The 22,119-nt window shown below is 37.8% G+C and overlaps 1 protein-coding gene across 1 annotated transcript in view; it reads left to right on the forward strand.

The window, feature by feature from the left end:
- Positions 1-21,611, forward strand: part of LOC129263729 (uncharacterized) — a 34,384-nt gene extending 12,773 nt beyond the window's left edge. Inside the window, exons 2-4 of the mRNA XM_064100432.1 lie at positions 13,927-14,127; positions 14,835-15,313; positions 18,713-21,611. Of these exons, the coding sequence (XP_063956502.1) occupies positions 13,927-14,127; positions 14,835-15,284 (651 nt within the window). The 3' untranslated portion in view covers positions 15,285-15,313; positions 18,713-21,611. The remainder of the gene's footprint in view (positions 1-13,926; positions 14,128-14,834; positions 15,314-18,712) is intronic.
- Positions 21,612-22,119: the final 508 nt, after the last annotated feature.

Genomic DNA, 22,119 nt, shown 5'->3' on the forward strand with positions numbered 1-22,119 from the left:
ATGAGGTTACGGAGAAAAGGAATCATCTTTTGTTATTGCCATATATTTGAAATAGCACAAATGTATGGTAATATAATATACATATACTCATACATACATAGTTCCATGTTTTTGCAATGTTATTTGTTGTTATCTAAACCGAGAGTAAAAAGATTCCCTTTTCTGAGTCTTATTTTATTTTACCGTGTACATAAAACTAGACTTGAGGTTCCTTATCTAAAATATTGTATTTCAATTCATTGTATTTGTTAGTTATTTTTAATTCTGTGATTTAATGTAGATTAGAAAGTAAAAAAGGGGCCTAAGCTTTCGATCCTAGCAGAATCTTCGTCGGAGGCAAAATGACAAACATATAAAGTGGAACAACCATAATATAGACCACAAACAAGCTACAGCAACGCTAGAAACAAGGAGACAAAAGGGGCATTAGTGAGTAGAGAAGACCAATCAGGTTAGTGAAGGGGATGAAAGAAAAGGAGTAGGCAGACACAAAGGGAAGTTAGTGTAAGTAAGGCCAGTAAAATACCTCAAGCCAAGAGGGATTAAAATAATGAGGCAGGCAACATCAAACAGGATTTGGAACAAAACAGTGATAATGGGATGAAAAACAATAGAATTAGTGAGAGGTGGGTCAAACAGGTTACAAAGAAAGGCTTAATAAACTGGTGCATAAGAGTGGGGGAAAAAAAGAAAAAGAATGGGGAACAACTGATAATGTGCAAAAGACATATAAGTATATATGATAAAGCATTAAACAAACTAAGAGAAGAAGGTAAGTGTAAATATGTATCTATAAATGATATGTATATAAATATATCCAGAAAAGAAATGTATATGAAAAAATATATAAATACACATATGGTGTAACTGATATTGTAATCCGCTAGGTGTGACGGGAAAAAAACACAAGACTATATAGTAGGAAAAAAAAAAAAAAAAACCCTGTATATGTGAAAAAGAGGAAGCAAATTGCCTAAAAAGGTAAAAGCAAATATAGAAGAGAGGGGGTGTATTATGAAGAAACCATAGTATACATGTAAATAAGCAAATGTGGTAAATCTAAAAGAGGTGAGTGGAGAAAAAACAAATATATATATATATATTTAATAATTATAATATCGCCTGAATAAGGAAGGAAAAATTGGAGCTGAGCTTGTATGAGATATGGGAGGAAAGTAGAGTAAGAATCTATAAAGTAACTATTCAAAAGAGCTGAGGGGAAAAATTATATGTATATATAAATTGAAAGTGGATAGGAAAGAAAAATCAGTCGTTCCCCTCTTGGATGTTCAGGCCATGAGGTTGGGTGGTGCGAAGTCGTCTCATCCAGAGCTTCTCCCTGCTAGTACGAACTGAGTCAGGACGGGTACCTAAAGATTCGATGCCCTGTAGCATCATGTCAGTGATGGAGTGGTTGGGGAGGTTAAAATGGCGGCCAACTGGAGTGTCCAGCTTTGCTGTGTTGACGGTGGATCTGTGCCCGTAGAATCGTTTCTTGAGTGTGGTCTTGGTTTCCCCTATGTATTGTACCCTACAAACTCTGCAAGTGATGAGATATACAACATTAGTGGTAGTGCATGTGATGTTGCCCTTGATTTGGTGAGACAGGCTGGTAGAGTTGCTGGTGAAAGTATCGCCCTCGTGAAGGTGTATTTCACATATGATGCACCTGTTGCTGGTGCATTTGAAGGTGCCATGCTGTATGGGAGAAGAATGGTTAGTGAGGGAGGGCACTTCAGCACGAACAATGAGGTCCCTGAGATTCGGTGGCCGTCGGTATGCTAGAAGGGGAGTATCGGGAACGGCCTGTTGGAGACGATCAGAAGTGTGTAAAATGTGGTGGTTATCAAACAGGATTTTGCGGAGAGGGGGTAGATTGGGATGGAAGGTGGTCACAAGCGGTATTCTGTCGGTGGTCTCCTTGTCACTTTTTGGTTTGAGAACTTCAGATCTGGGGAGAGAACGAACTTTGTTAATTGCCAGTTGGACTGCCCTGGCCCCGTGGCCCCTGGCACAGAGATGTTTCTGCAAATTCCTGGCATGGAAGGAAAAATCAGGGTCCTCGGAGCAGATACGGCGAAGTCTGAGGGCTTGACTGTAAGCGATGCCGGTTTTGCAGTGACGGGGGTGGCAGCTGGATGAGTGGAGATACTGGTGGGTATCTGTGGGTTTAGAGTATAGGGTAATGGTGATACCATTATACTTTTTCTGGACTGTAACATCAAGGAAGTGGGTTTCCTGTTGGGAGAAATCAGAAGTGAATTTGATGGTCCTGTGGAAGGAATTGATGTGGTCAATGAATGTATGGAGGCTGTCTTCATCCCTGATGTAGATATTACTTTTACTCACAATCCAATTGTTTTCATCCCTTAGACGACCCATGTGTATTATCAACCTTGCCTTGCATATCACTCAATGTTTACTGAGTTTTCTTCACCATTTGTATTTTCATAATTACGTCACTCTGTTCAAATGATAATTAAGCTGTATTTTTAGTTACTTTTGCCTCTCCTGCACTGTTAAATATACTAGTAATTAAAAAAAAAGAAAAATTAGGAAATTAACAGGATGTTTACCTTACAGACGACACAATGATTTAACAAACCAAACGTATTTGTGCAGTGATATGTATTACACATTAGATGTAAAACAAAGTAAAATATATTACTCTTTGTAAAAATACCAACAAACTCGTGTTTTTACGTTGATCGCAATGCATATATCGTATAAATAGTGTTCGTATTTGTAAATTAACCGCGATTTTTAATGTTAAATGAATGATATATATATATATATTTTTACAGTTATCCAGTATTTTTGCATTTTTACAGCCCATCGTAATTACACAGTTTATACTTTTTGTGAGTCCCAGCTGCCAGTAATAATTACTGTTTTTTACAGTTTCATTTTTAACAGTGTGCTGTTGTATCTCACTCTCTCTGCGCCATCAAATATTTAAAACCTGACATGCCATACTAGAAGAGCAGACATCTGTAGATGATGCCAAGCGGCTTAAGCCCCGTTATCATCCCTTCCATAGAGATTACAAACCTTTTTTTTATAGATAAAATGAACTTTTTTTTTCTTACATCAACGTTTCCATGGTAATGACGTACTATGACACTGTATGTAATATACAAAAGTTTAGAATGTAGGACCTTGGTTTCGGAACGACATACTTTTTTGCTATTCGAGTTCCAATGAAATTTCACACCGGGTGATAATTGCGGGAAGGCAATTGGATATTGTTTTCAAATTATCTATAGAGGGTGAGGAGGAAAGAGATGAAGAGAGAAAAATATAAAGATGTGTGTGCGCTGAGAGAGGAGGTATAAAAGAAGGAGAGGGAGAAAGAAAGGGAGAGGGGTAGAGAGAAAGAGAGGGAGGGGAAGAGAGTGGGAAGGAGAGGTGAGGTACTGACAGGTAGGGTGTGTGTGTGCTTGAGCATTGGTTAGGGTCGGTGTGTCTATGTATGCGAAAGAGACGTGGACATAGGTTGGATTGACGCACGGACATAGAGAGAGAAAGAGAGTAAAAAATGAAGAAAGAGGGGGGGGGGGGGGGGGGAGAGGAAGGGGAGGGTGTAAGGAAGAGATAGGGAGAAAGGGTGGAGCGACAGATTCATCAACACATTATAATGCATCCAACTAATATATGAAAAAAGGCAATTTATATTCAGAAATGTAATATAATTTGCATCTTTAAAAGAAAAGGTAACATAAATTATAATTTCCTCTCGGTAATTTAACCATGTTTGCCGGAAAGGAGAACAAAACAGCTATTCCAGGTCGTGTGTATTAAATCATGTAAATGAAAGTTTTCTTTAATAAACACAACCGAAGACACCTACAAACTGTACAGTGTAATACTATAAATTCCAAATAAAATGAAATTGTTTTTGTTGTTGTCGTTACTATCATTACATCATGCATCATTATCTGATCATCAAAGGGGTTGAATAAGCTGTCTTGGATCATTCACTTTTTGCCTCTAACTACCTAACTACCTAACTAAATAACTAACTAACGAACTAACTGACTGACTGAATAACTAACTGTCTAACTGTCTAACCAGCTGACTAAATAACCAACGAACTAACTAAATATAACAAGAGACCAAATCCAGTCGCTCCAGGATTTTTCCAAAACTGGACTTGACCTTTACGGTCTTAATCATCTACTCGTCATCTCAGTGTGATTCTCATCTTTCCTCATTAATGGTGAATCATACTCGGTTAGACACGACGAAACAGGTGGTTTCCAATCGAATTGGTGTCCAGGCGACAACTAGTCAACTACCAACACTTCATGATCACACATCGCTGAGTAAAATGGCGAATTACGGCGCTTTACCCCGAATTTTGGGTTTAGTTTGATTTGGTCCAATGCCAATTCATCAAATTGCCAACTCGTCTACTATCATTTGGTCTACGATCAGTTCGTCCAATATCCACATGGTCTAATTGTCATTGCGTTCGCTCGCCATTTCGTCCAAGAACCAGTTGGTCCAATAGCCATTTAGTCCATAAGTTTGTTCTGATTAGACCAAATGTTAATCGGGCAAAATAAATGAAAATAAAACGATTAATAGACCAGCTGGTTATGAGAAGAAATGGTCCTATACAACTGGTGTTTAGACGAAGTGATGATTGAACCAAATGGTTGGTAGGCGAAATGTTGATGGAGGAATGGCATTAGAATAAATGAAGGTAGACCATGTGGTAAGTGGACGAATTGGCAATTTACCGACGGAATTTTGATGCAGTCAGATCACGCTATGATGGAGTTTATCCTAGGTAGGTTACAAAGTTTCGCAGCTTCCTTTGAACCGTGCTTGCCGAACAAAGCACTATTATAATACGCCTTGCTGTAATCCACAGAAAACGAATTGGCCAAACTCTAACATGTCTCTAGGGTTTTGATTGCGCGCAACTCAACAGGCGAACCACCGCGAATCGCCATCTAACAAGGCGATATGTGATCATTATACATGCTTTTTCAAATTTTTATAGAATACGATGCCCCGAGACAGCACCTCCCCCATCTTTGTTCTTGTTTTTCTTTATTGTGTATTAAATGAGGAATCAATCTGAAAGGATAAATTAATGAATAATTAACCCAATTGATGACTAGGATACTTTGCATCCAACGCGTCGGAGGGCAACATTAAAAAAATACGCATGATCATGTTCATGTTCACAATTGTTAGTAAATCTCTGTAAATAAATTTCCAGATGAATTTCCACATACAATCATTATTCATTTTAAAAGTTACATGTCCGATAGGTAGGCGTGTGAACACAGGTGTCTTGCTTCGGGATAACCATCTTAACGCGTGGCATTTCTACTGGGAATCGAGGCCAGTGATATGAACTCGTGATATTTGCGTCTACCCTGTTTTAACTGTTTGTGTTGAGAATAATTGTCAGATTGGGAACAGGTATTGCCAATAGCGTTATGATGAATCAATAAATCCCTACAACAACCAAGAGAACCTAATAGATCTGTAATTGAACGTCTTGGGGGAAAAGTGGAACAGGGTGAGATATATCCACCGACCTATTACATTGTTAACATTTAAAAATAACATTATGAGAGGCCTTCGTGTAAAATAAGTTATGTCACGCTCACCATAAATGCGTGTAACCGGAAATTAGCCGAAATTTATCAGTTTCATATTCATTTTTTGTTCTGTTATTACAGTTCTTTCCTGAAATATTTTCACATCTACAATCATAATTTATATGCACCAGAAGATGTCTGTCTTTGATTGATTTTATTTGATAACAATGTAAAACGACAAATACAGAAATTACAATTATTTTCAGTGAATGCCTGTACCGTTAACCGTTCAACAACAGTTTTACTTTACAAACGCACATTGGGTTTACTCCAAACTAAGTGTGATTGTATATTCCCTACCATTTTAGCTAGAGATTTTTATCATTTTGTGATTCCGTTTTTTCCTTATATTTAATAGGTTTTTTTATGTTAAATGGTGTATTAATTAGTAAACACTACCAGACAGCTGTCTTTGGCCAACTGCCGCACTGTAGAAGCAGGGGGGGGGGGGGGGGGGGTGTTGGATTTGGTCCACATCATCTGTGTGTGTACAATACACAAGATGAATGAAGAGAGACAAGTTTGAATCAAATTTTCGCCCATAGGGCTATATTTGGTTTTATGTACACACACACACCCACACACACTTATATATTTAAATAAATAAATAAATATATATATATATATATATATATATATATACATATATGAATATATATATCCATTCATCTATCAAAATATATCTATACAGAATAACATGCTCAGATTTATTTTTAGCATGAACTGGTTAAATATATAGATAAGAAGAAATACGAATTCATTGTTGTATGAACAACTAGAACTACAAAAGGTTACTTAAATTTGATGACTTAATAAGAATACAATAGCCAATTTTTTTGGCAAATTTTTAATCAGATTAGCATATTAAATAATTACAGAACTAATCAAGATATCACCTTCCCCTTTTTCTTCCTCACGACCTGCCCTTTCACTCGGAAAAAAAATCGTAATTTGAATGATAATTCCAGTGAAAAATAAGGCTAATGACGAATATTTAGCAAGTGTGAAACCAAACTATAACATGATTAGGATCACGAACGATAATCACAGTCACGTCACGACTACAACAGCAATCATCATTACAACGATGCTTCAAAATTTACGTGTGAAAAGGCCCTTAGTAGTTTCTGGGAACCTTATCTCTTTTTCAGACTCTACTGTATGCATGGTACAAGATTCCTTTTAGGTAACACAGCCAAGGGGCCCATGCTTTCAAAAAATCGATCATATTAATGCACTCAGGATACATGTCACGTTCTACTTGTGGGAAGGTTGGGGGAGGGGCGAAAGTGTATACTACAAAAATAAAAAAAGGGAAAAGTTTAAGAAGTTTGGATGGATATAGAAGGATGGTGACTTCAGTTGGTTAATTAAATTGATAGACATTTACGAGTTTGTATGTACATGTAAGATATATGGAGCAGAGACACAATGACACCTTATAACTTACATTATCTTCTCATAAATTTATCCCGGAATCGATTTGGTTGGTTGTCATGGTTACTCGACTCAAGTTTCCAGAGTAGAAATGGAATGTGGATTAAGAGGGGATTTCTTCTTCGCTGTAACGATTATCATGTCGTCAGATGTATCGTATGGCGGTGAATGAACGCAGATAATCATTCCTTGACGAAGTAAGCAGTTATAGCCTTAAGCATCCTGCATGATTCTAATTATATGTTATACTATTACAATTAACATTCATAATGTCTTTTGTGGTGATATATAGTTTTCCAAGAATGGAATATCATTCTTATTTTTTTACTATTAGATATCTGTTTATGCTAGTTTTCTCTCTATTTGAGTGATGCATTTGATAATCTAGGCTGTATGAACACGTGAATATAGTAAAGTGGCAATGATTAAAGGTAATCAACGTTTATCCCTTGGCCTCTGACAAAGGAAGGATCTTACCTAATGTTCATTAACCTACCTCATTAGATTTTATTTCTTATTGTAGTCCACGCAAAGTATACTGTTAGCAAAAGGTTGTGATTGACAGGGGGCGCAGAACCGGGGAGGGGAGGGTCACCCCCACAATACTTTTTTTTTCAAAACAGTGTACTAAAACGTAAAATAATTACGATCCGGTTGTGATTTTTTTTTAGCATGCACAGTCCCCCCCCCCCCCCCTGCTCCGCACGTACACCGTTCCGCGTTCCCTGATTGGTAATTTTTCAAGTTCTGAAAAAAGGGAGGGAAGGAAAGGGTAGTTAGAAGGAAAATAGGAGTATAACCCTATTCAAATAACCACGCAATTTCAAATCGTCGGGTTAGACGTCTGCAACATAGGAAAAGTTGACGCCTGGCCCGCTGGTGTACTCACTCAACGATGTGGCTTTACAGCGAATACATGTATATTTGTTGTTTTGTTTTATACAGGAACGATCTACTTTCCTCTCATTTATTTATTACTTATAATGAGTGATAAATAAACTCTGTTCACATGCAGTAACGCATTATTTCCATTGTTTCTCTATTGGCTCTCTTCCGCTTTTCTCTCTTCCAATGCCCCCCCCCCGTCCTCTTTCTCTCTCCATCTTCATTCCTTTTCCCTTTCTTCGTAGGTTTAAAGTCTAATGCAAGGAAGGTTATATGATAGTTGAATTTGTATAAGGCTCTGTGATGGATCAAAATGGATTTAATTTGTCATTCCTGAATCCAACCAAATATAAGTTATGAAAATGACCCCCCTCATCCAGGAAAATTAAGCTATAGATGGCAGACTTTAACTCGTCTACTTTTACAACGTAACTAGGACAGTTGGCGACCGCGTTATAAATGTATATGCATTTAATGAATTAACACTTGGAATTGAATTTTGAAATTGTGTGAATGGAATCGTTGCTTTTTAATTCAAATGCCACTTCAGATTTTCTTTAAAAACTTATCTTTCACTTTGATTCTTGAAAGGGAAGAATGTGGCATAATTGAAATATACTGTACATATACCTTTTTCCTGTTGGGGATTTAGTTTTATCTGATTTTCTTGTCTTAAGTTTTTAGAAGTTTATGTGGTGAAGTAAAAACATGCATGGGAGATCTACCAGTCAGTGCCCAGAATATCTTGATTGTCAAGAAATAATGTTGAAGTGCATTTTATGTTTTGTTTTAGTATTTCAGTGACTCGAATTTAAACATAGTGAAATTCCTTGAAAATAATTCAATAAGAATGGAACAGTTATATGGCATTTTCTTCGGCGACAATTGCTCCGATGGAAAATCTACACATTAAGCCAAAAATAAAATCTAACCACCATAAAGTAAATAAACCCTTATCCTTATCTTTACATTATTCTGAACCAAAATCTATATTACAATCCTAATTCCAAACTCTATGCCCGCTGAGATATCAAGACAGGAGCAAATGTCGCCGGAGCAAATGTCGTGACACGAATGGGACACAAACACATCTGTGACTTATACCCGTTGACAACCTAATTCTCAAGACCTGAGGAGACGTTACCATGGTAACAGTATAACCATGACGATGAATCTACCCTCAATGTCGTTGGCAAGGGGGATCCACTGGGGAAATCATTCGGGGAGGTTTTCACGCACCGCTTTGTCAGTCATCTTCACTCACAAATACCACCTCAACCAATCAGATTCAAGCATTTCAGTAGATTGTAACAGTTGTCAGTGAAAGATCATTGAACATTACTTCATGACACACTTCCCTCTGCCCCTTATTTCTTGAAGATTGTCAGATAAACACAATGACAGACGCAGGACCCTGGGAAGGCTTCTTTATGTGGTCTTCCGTTCAGAAAGTGTTTGTACAACAATATTCAAGATTCATTTCTAACGACAAAGCGATACCCAACAACATGTACCATTATTATTCACCATGTTCAGTACACTCAAAACTCTATGGACTCCACCGACGATAAAGAGGCAAATAGAAAACAAAAGGACGTTGAATGAAAACAGCACCATGGTAAAGCTTTGACCAATTAGCGTTTTAAGATCCTGAAAGTTTGGAAGAAAGTAGTCAAGAATAAGTAGTTTATTTTTATGAAACGTTTTTAAAAGCCATGTACTCCTCAGAAAATCGAGATTCATATGCCATGTAGAGAAACGATATATCATGTAATTGCATTTATTATAATTTATTGTAAGTTTGTTTGCACGAAACCATTTACAGACATTTATCAGCTCAGTATTAACAGCTTCACACTGTATTGATAAAGATTTTTGTTACAATATAAAATGATGGTATCGTCAGCGTACATGATAAAGGAAAGGAGATTGGACGTGAGATATATGTCATTGGTAAATAAAATGAACAGAGGTGGGCCAGGTAATGACCCTTGTGGTACTCCACATGTTACTGTCTTATATTCGGACTATACACTGTTGAATATGTATGCATTTTTTTACGATTTGTAGATAACTTGCCAGTTCAAGGGAAGTGCCACGGATACCAAAGTTCCTCAATTTTGACAAAAGTATAGTATGATTGTTCGTGTCAAACGCTATTGACAGGTCAATGAATAAACCTATTGCGAATGATGAATGTGCTTAAAAGACTCAACCATTTTAAATGGCATGTGTGTGTGAGTGTGCGTAATATATTTCTCCACTCTTTCTATCCCCCATATTTTGTATAAACCTTATGTCTGTATATAAAAAGCGAAAAATGTTAGGAGAAACAGTATAATTTATCCTTCTTAAACATAATGGAATGACGCCTGGTTTACATATTCCTCATCTGCTCATATTCTTATTAATCTCGCGTTACATCAAGCCAACCGCCTTCTCTTTATCAATACATCCCATGTTTCTTTTTCCTTCTTCTTTCTTTTTCTTATCTATTTCATCATCTATTCATTACTTTCCTTGGCTCAAGGTGTTATCCTAGTGGGATCATCCATACGCCAAGATAGATTTCCCCACAGATCAAATATGAATTAGTTTAAGCACAGGGGTATATAACTGTGGGTTGAATCTCTCCGGAGAAGGCCTCGGTTTCTAATCAGCCGTCGTATCGTATGAAGATATCAGCACCACGTAACACAAAACTTAAAGATTGATCTAAATGTTGATTAAAAAATGTCAAATTATTCGGTTTTATCACATTTTGAAACGGTTATCATTCAGTATTTTACCCAATATCAGAACACAATACGCATTTGATATATTTTGTTCATTATGTTCAATATCTATGTTTGTGCTCAAATAAAAATGGAAATATCCCAGTTATCTATTTTCGCCAAAAATCAATTTTCTGTTTTTCCATGAAAATGGCGGCATCACAGGTCGCCACCAAAGGCTACATTGCACCTGTGTATTTCTTTTGTACTTATTTAGAAATTTGAAGCTATTTGCATATCGTTGTCATTCCATTCTTTTTACCTCCATGATCTAAGAGTTGATAGCTAAGATTGATCTTTTGCTTATTATTGTGTGCATTTTAAGTGTGAAAATCAATTGTATGACCCCATAATACGATTGTGTAACGAGGATTAGACGACTTATCTCCTGCTTGAAAGAAACTAAGGAATTGATTGTATTTAATGTATGCATATATTTAGTAACGTAAATATAGGATATGATAATGATTTATAAAAAGATGTAATGATTAAGGGCAAGAATGTTAATTTTACTGTTTTGTCATTTTGTTTTCTCACTCATAACCTTTATTTATTATTGCAATTTTGTTATCATCATTTATTTACAATGCGTTTTTTTTACACTGCTTGTTTTGTATTTATTTTGAATCAATCATGTACTCTCACTGTATATATTTAAATTATTGTTATGAATCGATTCCTCGTCACAGAACCTCTTAGAAAAATAATATTATTTATGTTTTCAATCTTTCCGGTTTAAGAGAAGTAGCATATTATATATCGTAATATGCTAATTAGATGATTATGCTAATTAGGCTAATTAAAACAAATGCTCAAGGTTGCCAAGGTGGCAACCAAGCTGAATTTACTTCAATATCCATCTAGAACACAAATCAACAAAAAAACCTTGTACTGAACAATTTTTCCAGGTATGACAAATTTCTACTGGACTACAAGGTGAGAGGATGTATTCCCTGTATGGGCAATGCATCCTCTCACCACCCAAATTTTCTGATCAACAACTGTCCCTTTTCCAGCCAAACGTTCTCTGCTCTTTAATTAATGATTAACATGGGCAGTGAAACCTGATCTTATCCTCAGCATCCTAACATAGCTTCAAACCACTACCTCTCTCTAAAAATCGCCCATTATCAACCACAATACAATCCATGAAATAAGCACAATATGAACACAAAACAAAACCAAAAAGCCTGTGTATCCATTGACATCTTTTATTATTGATAATATATCCACGCATAAAGGATTTGGACATGTTCAAAACCATCACCCCCACCCCATGTGCGCCACAAATTCTACTCCCTACACGTACTATAATAGCCCCCTTTCAGCTCACCAAACGCAACATATGTTATTCATATCTGGTTCCAAAATACACTGGATTGATGGAAATTGATATAAAGAAGAAGGACATATAAAAGAATATCCCTCTCTATTTTCCCGAATCGTAGCCTTCAGGCCCACACCACCCTGCAATCTAGGCTTTGTTCATTGTGTATCTTCACAATGATTTATGTATTTTCCCCCAATTGTTTTGGTTTGAAGGCCTCTAGAATTTTCTCAATCTTCTATTATATCCCTGGATAATAACGCGTGACTCATCCACATTGCTCTGCCAAAATTTCGGCTAAGACAATTACTTTTAACAGGAGCCATGCTGTGTTTCGCTTGGTTAAAGTTCGTCGTGTTTTGTTTGAATTGTTTTCGACAACACAAGAAATTTAAACTTTGAAAAATTGGACAGGGGTTTTTGACACGGGAGCAAATTTTAAATGTCATCCTGTTGACTGCAGAATTTTGTGATTCCCATAGACTTTGTACAGGAATCACCAGGTTCCAATAGGCAATGGGTTAATATAACATTCCCTAGTAATTTCATTTTTGATTGACACTTAACCAATTTGGTTATTACAATAGAATAACATATTAAAAACGGTTTAGTAATTGTTTTACAGTTAAAGTAATTTTTTTTTTTTTTTTTTGGGGGGGGGGGCGAAAAATAAATTTGGGATTAGGCGTTCTGGGCAACCTGACCTTGAGTGATTAATTTAAAGGTAAATTGTAATTGCTTTTTTCTGTTTCAGAAAAGATACCGATTACAATTGAGGGTTATTACCAGATTTTTAATGTTATGTTGTGAATGAAGTTTTTGCTTTAATTTCAAATTAGATAAAATGAATCAACCTATCAATTTCGTTATCACAATGAAATAAAATAATAATATGAATACGAAAAAAATATAGATCATAAATAAAAATGTCAATGTTTGTTTTCACAATGCCAGTAGATTAAACAGCATGACTACTAACAAATGTAGAAGATAGCAGGTGTTTCTGATTGCTTGTGGGGCGTTGATTGGGAATAGCTAACTTCAGGAAACAAAGATGGTCTTATATGCATCCAATCCATAATATATGGTGACGTCTTCAATTGTAAGTCTTTTCTCAAGTGCCAAAAGGAAATTTGGGAGTGTGTCCCGTGCCAGGAAAGTACAATTAAAGCCTTGATTTTTCGCCAGATTTTAGTATTTCTCAATCTGAGATTAGCCTGTTGACTACTTAATAATGTGATTCCCATAGACTTTGTACAGAAATCACCAGTAGGCAATGGGTTAATTTGCAAGTAACTTGTGAATCTCTCACCAATGATGGCGGTATTCACCGACAAGCGAGAGTTCTTTGTTGTATAGCGATCTTTCAGAGCAATAATGTGAATAAAGTCGTCCGTTTTCGGATAATGCTTAATATTTCTTAACATGAATTCTCAATTTCTATCTTCTTCTTTCCTAGTCACCAGGCGAAAACATTCGGTTTCCGCAAAATAAAGAATGCATAGTATGAAGTACGAGACTAGATTCACCCATATAGCACGTATAGTGTGGCTGCCTATCTTACTTGACACAAATATCGGGTTTGGAGTCTAGCCAGGGCACAGACCCTGATTGAAACTTTGATCAACAAGTGGGTTTCTACGCAAAGACTAACACATATAAAATTTGCTGCATCAATTGCCTTCAGTACACAAGCGGAGCATTAGTAGGCATCACATTCAGACCCTAACTCCAGTGAAGGGTTTGCACAGCAGACTAGAGTCTAGTTTAAGTGTCAAACCTCAGTCTGTGCTTGAAGACAACTTCCTTCCCTCCTCGTTGCCATATTTTTTAATACATTGTTTTATTACGTTTTTAGATTTTATTTCATTCTTGTTACTAGGTGGCGTATAAATCAAGCTTTGATGACGACCAACCACTCGTGACGGCTCGGAGTGAAGTCTGCACATTACAGAGATGCGCATGCGCACTATTAATCATTCTGATTGGGTTAGGCTGCCTGATCGGTGCTGGGGTTGGTCTTTACATTCATCTTAACAACCAATCAGAACCCACGTTGATCATCACAGCAGCTGGTCACCCGGTGAGTCAAGTAAAATCTTTCGTCTATTCTCTTGCCCTAGAAATATCCCCAATCACGTAGTAGGGTAGAGCGCCACCTTGTGGTATTAAAATTCAAAGCAGAAATTGATTAGTCTCGCTCTGTCGTGTGCACTGGGAATGAGAAGACTGATACCCCACGCAGGCCTATCATCTTTCTATTCGATTTGTCATGGCTTGTCTTGTTTAATTTCATTGGTAGAAAAACATGGGTGACAATAATGTAAACATGTATGTTCATGGGGTGAGGGGGTATTAGGCCTAGCTTGAAATGTCACCAGCCAAAATAATGGGGCGAATTCTCGAAATTAAATCGAATTATGCTGAATTGAATAAAAAAGGAAATTTGACGAGAAGGAAAGTAACCAAAATTAAAGAAAAAAAAAAAGGAGGGGAAAGTAGACGGAACTGAATTAGAATGAGAAAAGAAAGGTGAAGATGGAAAAGAGAACGCAATAATGATGATAAGAAATAGATGAATAGCTTAATAGGGACTACATGATATTTTTTTAGGTAGGCCTACATGAGCATATTCTGCCTACCAAATTAATGTGTGTAAATATGATTCAATGTTTCGATCGTAATCCGTACTTTTTGTTCTTGTAATACATTATAATTACAATGGACTCCATTTATATGGTTTCTTCTCCCCCCTCTCTCTCACTCGAAATTTCCCTCAAACCTTTCCAGTATGGCAATGACGCCCTCTATCCGCCAGACTTCCACAGGCCGCCACACTTCGGTGGTCACGTAGATCGTCACATGCCAGACTTTCATCACGGATCACGTGATCGTATCTTCGAGCCAATGAGACCACCGCCTCCTCCACCTCGCTTCCCTTACGGTCATCCTCCGATCATGGAACGTCCCTTCGGTAATGACGGCCTTGAGCCGCCCTTCAGTCACGACGCTCTGGAACCACCCGCCCCGGAAGGGCCCAAGACTCGATTGCATGAAAGACCGATGGCTCCACCGGGACCTCTTCCTGGTGGTCCCCCTCGCGGCCATCGACCTGGAGCAGAAGGTTCTCGTCGGCTTGGGCCCGGGTATGATCTTCATCATGGCGGGCATGTAGAACATGAACATGCACGACGCAGAGGGAAGGTTAACCGAGCTCACTACCATAGCAACCTACCGTAAACACAACCAAGCTACCGTACACACAAAACGTAAGTAGAGAGTCTTACGTACCAGTTACGTCATCCTTAATTTACCAGGTTGGAGGCCGTTGGAGGGCTATAGAAACATGTTTACCTAACCGTGATAAATGGCCTAGTGCAGTGGTCCCCTATGTTTCGTCCTCTATTCGGTGGGAACCCTCTGTTGAAATATGGAACGTGACTTAAAGAGAAATTCCAGTAGTTGCAGTAAACACTGATTTCATGAGAAAGTCTGTAAAACCAGGCTTGATTGTCAGTATATCATCGAGGATCTAGATCTGGTACAGTTACATAAACTGAACTTTGTGAATTCTTGAAATCTACGCTGAAAAATGTTCAGACTGAACTTCCCCAACACAGATAAGCGCACGTGGGACAGTGTATAATTATTGCTTTGAGCGTCGGACCCGACGCTCTACCCGAATCCTGTGCTTATTTGCTGATTTCTTAGCAATTACACAATTTCTTCCAGAATCCTTTGGCACATGCGTTTTATTTATACAAACAGACACTTTGGTGGTCATTTCATTGGATAATGTACGAACTCATTTTGATATCGTTACCAAAACGAGCATTTACCTTTAAATCTAATTTAAAACTATAGCCATGCCATCAAAGTTCATCTGGGGCATACCGCACAGGTGACACGACACATGCTCCTGCGACAGTTTCCCTGGTCTTGATATCTCAGAGGTCATAGGGTTAGATTTAGGAGTGTAATAACAGTATTTAGTTCACAATAATCTAAGAATAACTAGGATTAGGGTTTATTTAATTTAGGAGGTAAGGTTACATGTTTAGTGTATCGTATATATTTTCAATCGGAGCAATTGCCGCCGGAGCAAACGTCATCGAACCTGATTTTGACGATTAATTAGACAATGCAGAGGCGGCGGAAAGTCAGGTTCATACAATGAAAGTGGAGGGGCACATATTGTTTGGCAGACAAAAGGTGCCCCTCCATTTTCTTTGTCCGAGCCTGATGTTCAGCCGCCTCTGAGAAAATGTAGTAAATGCGATAAATCTTTAAAAAATATGTTATACGCTATGATCGCTAAGCTTTACAATCAAAGCACAATATATTTTAACGATGTATCGCATTTACGAACATGATTCATAATAATTTTGAAAATCAAGCGTACGATTAATCGCCATCATTTGTGTTACGGGACCCTGATATGTCTTATTGATGGGTCCCCACTAAAGCCCCTTTCACAATTGACGTACGACCATTTGCGACCTTTTGGTCGTGCGACAGGCTGCAACAGGCATCAATCGCTAGTCATCTCATATAATCGCACAGAGGCTTTCACAGTTGCAACAGCTGTCGTACAACAAAAACAACCAGTAAACCCCGTTGCAAGAGTAAGTCGCATATGCTCTTATTGTGCTCGTGCGATCACATGCGAGTGTTGCACGAGGGATTGCGAGTGGAACGGTCGCATACATGCGAATGAAATGGTAGTGCAATGTTGTAAGCCGTTGCGATCGGTCTTGCAACAGTCTTATTGCCAATATTATTATCGCAACCAGTCGCAAGACAGGTCTCTGTACATGTAGGTCGCTTACACATGTGCAAGTGTTGCACGACCTCCAGTCAAGTAAATGCGACTACTTACATGTAGTTGTGCCACCTCTCGCACCAAGTCGTACAACGTTGAACAACACTCGCACGATGATCGCCCAACCGATGGTACGACCCCGGGTACGGCCTGATGCGAGTGAATCGATCGTATTTGATCGCGTTCGGATTTTGAACATGTTCAAAGTTCAGATGTGACCAGCCACGACCACCTCAAGTTCGTGCGACCGTCTACAACGACTGCGAGTGCTCGCAAGACACCAAGAGATCGATCGTGCAACAACAAGAAAAAACTGTTGCAGGCGGTCGTAAACTGGTCGGACGTCAATTGTGAAAGGGGCTGAACTGTCGCATACATGCGAATGCAACGGGAGTGGAATGTAGTAAGCCGTAATTTCGATCGGTCTTGCAACAGTCTCATATTATCGCACCCAGTCGCAAGACTGGTCTCTGTAGGTCTCCAGCACATGTGCAAGTGTTGTACGACCTCCAGTCGACTAAATGCGACTATACTTAGTTGTGCCACCTCTCGCACCAAGTCGTACAACGTTGAACAACACTCACACGATGATCGCCCGACCGATGGTACGACCTGTTGCGAGTGAATCAATCGTATTTGATCGCGTTTGGATTTTGAACATGTTCAAAGTTCAGATGCGACCAGTCACGATCACCTCCGACCACCTCGAGTTTGTGCGATCGTCTACAACGACTGCGAGTGCTCGCAAGACATCAAGGGATCGATCGTGCAACAACAAGAAAAAACTGTTGCAGGTGGTCGTAAACAGGTCGTACGTCAATTGTGAAAGGGGCTTAAGCGACTCTGAAGATTGCTTTGGCCAGGGGTAGATCCCGGATTTTCCAAAAGGGGAGGCACATTTTCCCGAGGAAAATTTGACAAGCCCCCCAAAGAAAAGTCCTCATTTTCAACAGGGAGGGGGCAAGTCTAGAGCCGGATGTGCCCCTTGGCATTAATCTTTCGAATTTGAGATGCAAAGCCTTGGCCTAAAGAATATCAAAAGTTATAACGGTAAGCCCCCAGTAGCAATTTAGAATTAGATGACGTCAGTTTGTGGTAATTCTAAAAGCTAAAGTCCAAATGTTTAAAGTAAAATCAAACCATTACAAATGTAAATGAAAATGTATCGAAATAGTAAAATATAAGAATAATATAAATGATAAATGGTGAGTATGGGAAAATATTGCGTTTTCCTCGGTGCTAATACCTGAATTTTTTGTTTTATCAAGTGCAACTTTTAATATGGCATAACTTTCTCATTGTCATCCATTATCATCCTATTCTTACATTTGGAGGCCAGCGCACACTACGCAATCCGATGTCGTTTTTTTCGCATTTTGCATCAAATGTGAAGATTCCAAGAAGTAAATTTGAAGTTTGGCAGTATGTTAGGAATGATTAAATCACAGTTTTGCTTTGCGGCAAGCCCTGTGGTCGGAGTAAAGTCCAAATCGGCTTTAAGTCGCAGCTTATGATGACGTCACTGCGATTTGAAATTGAATTTGCTTTTATTCCTACAGGGAGGATCGAACTAAACTGAATTTCGATGTCAGAAGTCCTTACCACTATTCTGAACTCTGATCGCTAAGGTTTTATCGGCCGGAATGTTCATCTCAAATGTTATTATATCTTTGAAATTCTGATCGCTACGAATCGTATAGGATTTAGCTTACTGTTTGCATGATTTTTTGGGGGGAAGGACATTAAAGGAAGCAGTTATTAACGGTGTTTAATGAGAACATTAACGACCTGATGATATGATAATTTAAAAGTCAGCCTATAATTTTTCTCCGTTTCAATAATGCAGATTTGATCACGACTTTTTTTCTGAACGTTGAGGACTTTATGGATTTTCTTCGAACATCTCCAACATGGCATTCTATGAACGTCACACAGCAAGGAACGCCACTGCTAACATGAACTCCGCCATGTGACGCCATGACGCTATTATTCATCTACACTCTTAGAAAAGGATTGGTCAAAATGACCATTCTCCTGGATATTAAGGTGTCCGACCAATAAAATGGGTAAAAATCAACCAATTTCTGGTATATTGTAACCATTGGTTGGTTGATTTTGACCATTTCTTTCTCGATCGGATATAATATCAACCAAGAGATTCGTCATTTTGACCCAAATCAACCAATTTTTGGTATATTTTAACCATTGATTTGGTTGATTTTGCCATTTGTTTTTCTCGGTCGGACATATAAACCTAGAGAATCTTCGGTTTGACCAGTCTTTTTTAAGAGTGTTATAGTTAATCCATTGTTGCGGCTTTCGTCTTTGGATAAACGGAATAGAACAACAAGAAGATTAGTTAGTACGATAATTCGAGAAGAAAATAAAAAGTATCGCCAATAACAATTACAGACAGAGAGATAAAGTCTAAGCTCTTCTCAAGTCAAGTAGAAGATTATGTGCAAGTCGACATACTAAAAGAGAAAGACACGCAGTTTGTAGGGTCCTCACTTCTTCTAGAAGTCGGCTTGACGGCATCCTGGTTCCAACAGCCTAGGGAGAGTTTCATCATCACTTTTGTTCGACAAGTTGTTGGATATGATTTTGATTGGGCGAGTTCTGAGCACTGTTACTTTGGGAACTCTCAGATAAAACAGGATTTATTGGATAGAACGTCCAACGAGTCCTTCCATGAAACGTTCCACTCAAGAAGTCAAATTGATGAGTATCACGAGATAGAGGATCTTTCGTTCTTATCTGCTCTTATTCATCAAGTCAATTTCTATTGGCATGATTGGGATCAGGGTCTTCTCGCCCTGTCTTGTCATGCTTGTAGGGAGTTTCCAAAACTTGCGCTTGATTGAAAAACATTAATTAGGACCAAAAGTGAAGTAAAAGTCATGTTTTAAATTGGAAATTTACAATTGATTGTCTGCTCATTATATCAGCAAGTATGCATAGATTTGCTCGAGTTATAATTAATATATCACTTGTAAATTTGCATGAAATTTGCGATTGATTGCAATTGTTTTCTTGCAACTCCCCCTCATTCCGAATATTGTTTATATCAAGTTGAATTGATGAGTTGATGGTTTGCCCGTGTAACTCGACCCAATGAAACTCAATACAGAGTCTTCTAGTATTCTTAAAGTAATTGATTTCTGGCCCTCCTTAATACAATGATCTCGTTGTATTTGTCCCGTGCAGTGGATGTCTCTTCATCAATATCAAAGAGAGACCTCAACGGGCAAATATGGCGCAACGGTTGTATATTCACGAACAAGTGCCTTGTAAATACAGTATTATAAATAGCCGGTAATTAACTGTAAGGGGAATTTTCAAAGGCTTTATAGTCCAAGGGCAATTTATAGTGCAATGCTGTGAGTTACCTTTCAGTGTAAATAGCTAAAAGATGGAGAAAATATATAAGATATTATCAAATAAAATAATTTTGTGCAATATGTTATCTATGTATCATTATAATATTATCACAAACATGGCTGAGAGAATGATTATGTTACCTTAAGCAAATTATTCGAATACTATTACATATTAAAATTAGAATTTGAGCTTCTGCATGTGTTTGTATGTTATGTATAGTCATTCAACACTACCTACACTCAAGTTACGTAATGTGCGATTATGAATCATGTCATGTGTGTATAGGCAATGTAAAATATTGATGCGATAATTTGCCATTCTATTAACGTGCTCGTATTTTAAAATGTATATCTTAATCCACTTCCATTGATGGTGCGACTGCTTATACCCAGTATCCACTGTGACGAATTACGCTACGATTCAAACGGCGTGCTTGATCGTAGAGCAATCGTAGTCAGATCGCATCAGATCAGTCGTGGCAATCGTATTGATCGTATAAAAAAATTTGAATGGTTCAAATTTTTTTTTTTGCGATCAGTAAAGGGGCTTTCACAATTGCTAGTGCGATCGTTTACGATCATTCGGTCACAATATATGTTGCACAAAATCGCAACGGTTGTAAGCAGTCGCACCACCAATTGTTAAAGGGGGTTTTACGAAAGGCCAATCGTGGCTTTCGTAAAAGGATCGTACGACAATGGGAAGGAGGTATCACAACCGTTGCGACTGTTTGCAATATATATTGTGACCAAATGATCACACGAGCAGTATTGAGAAAGCCCCATTAATTACAGGGAATATAGATCCGTATTGTAATATTATAACACAAAATAAACAAAGAAGAACATTTGCAAGTACCGGTATATTGCCATCTTTGGTTAGCAAATTCCAGAACTCCTATCAAAGTATCGAATGATTGTAGCCCTATAATATTCTCCACCTGACGAACTATAAACAACTTTATGATGCGGGTAGAAATATACTTGCTATGAAAGGGCGACATAATACACAGCTTACCAATGATGAAATGAATGTGATAAAATTCATGGTTTTTTCTTTTCAATAAGATTTATATGCTTAGTTCTCCTCTGTTTAACTAACCGTCAAGAAAATCAATATTTTGTTTTTGCTGGTTCGCTTAAAGTCCATTCAAGCACAAGACTGTAAATTCAGAGTTCTTCGAAATTGATATTATGCATGATTATTATATTCGTCCACGCTGCTTTGAATCAACTCGTGTAAGTGCTTAGGATATTGTTAAGATTCTGTAATGTATTCTAGTAAAGTAAATATTTCAGTGTATAAGAGCATTCTTTTGTAAATAAACATATTGATATGAATCTATCAAATTGTATAAAACGTTATGAATCGATCTAATTTCGTTTTATGTTTTTGATTTTTATCCGATTCCTCACAAAAGATGCGAAAGAGAATGAGAAAGGGAGAGAGAGGGAGAGAGGTCCAGGGAAGAATATGACACAGAGTGAGAAGCAGGAAATTTGAAAGTTTAAAACACGTCAAAATTTATGAAAAATACAGCCGGCTTTTATAACAAAGTACATTTCTAATCACTTCAAATCATTTTTGCCATAAACGTGCTTTCAAAAGAAAACCACATGCATACTATTAAATACATAATTTAAAAATATGAATAATTGATAAAACGGATCCCCCTGAAAGCATGTTTTAGTATAATTGAAATATGAAAACACATGCGGAATGAGTTGTTAGCAGTGTGGACTGCAGTGAAACAATGATTATCAGGCACCAGTTTATAGCTCTATAGTAAAAGAATCATTGTGAATTCCAATTGGAATCAACTGATATTTTAACACAAAAGTAGAGACCGCCTTCCCCCCCCCCCGCCTATTG

The sequence above is a fragment of the Lytechinus pictus genome, chromosome 6 (genome assembly GCF_037042905.1).
Source record: "Lytechinus pictus isolate F3 Inbred chromosome 6, Lp3.0, whole genome shotgun sequence".
NCBI lineage: Eukaryota > Metazoa > Echinodermata > Echinoidea > Temnopleuroida > Toxopneustidae > Lytechinus > Lytechinus pictus.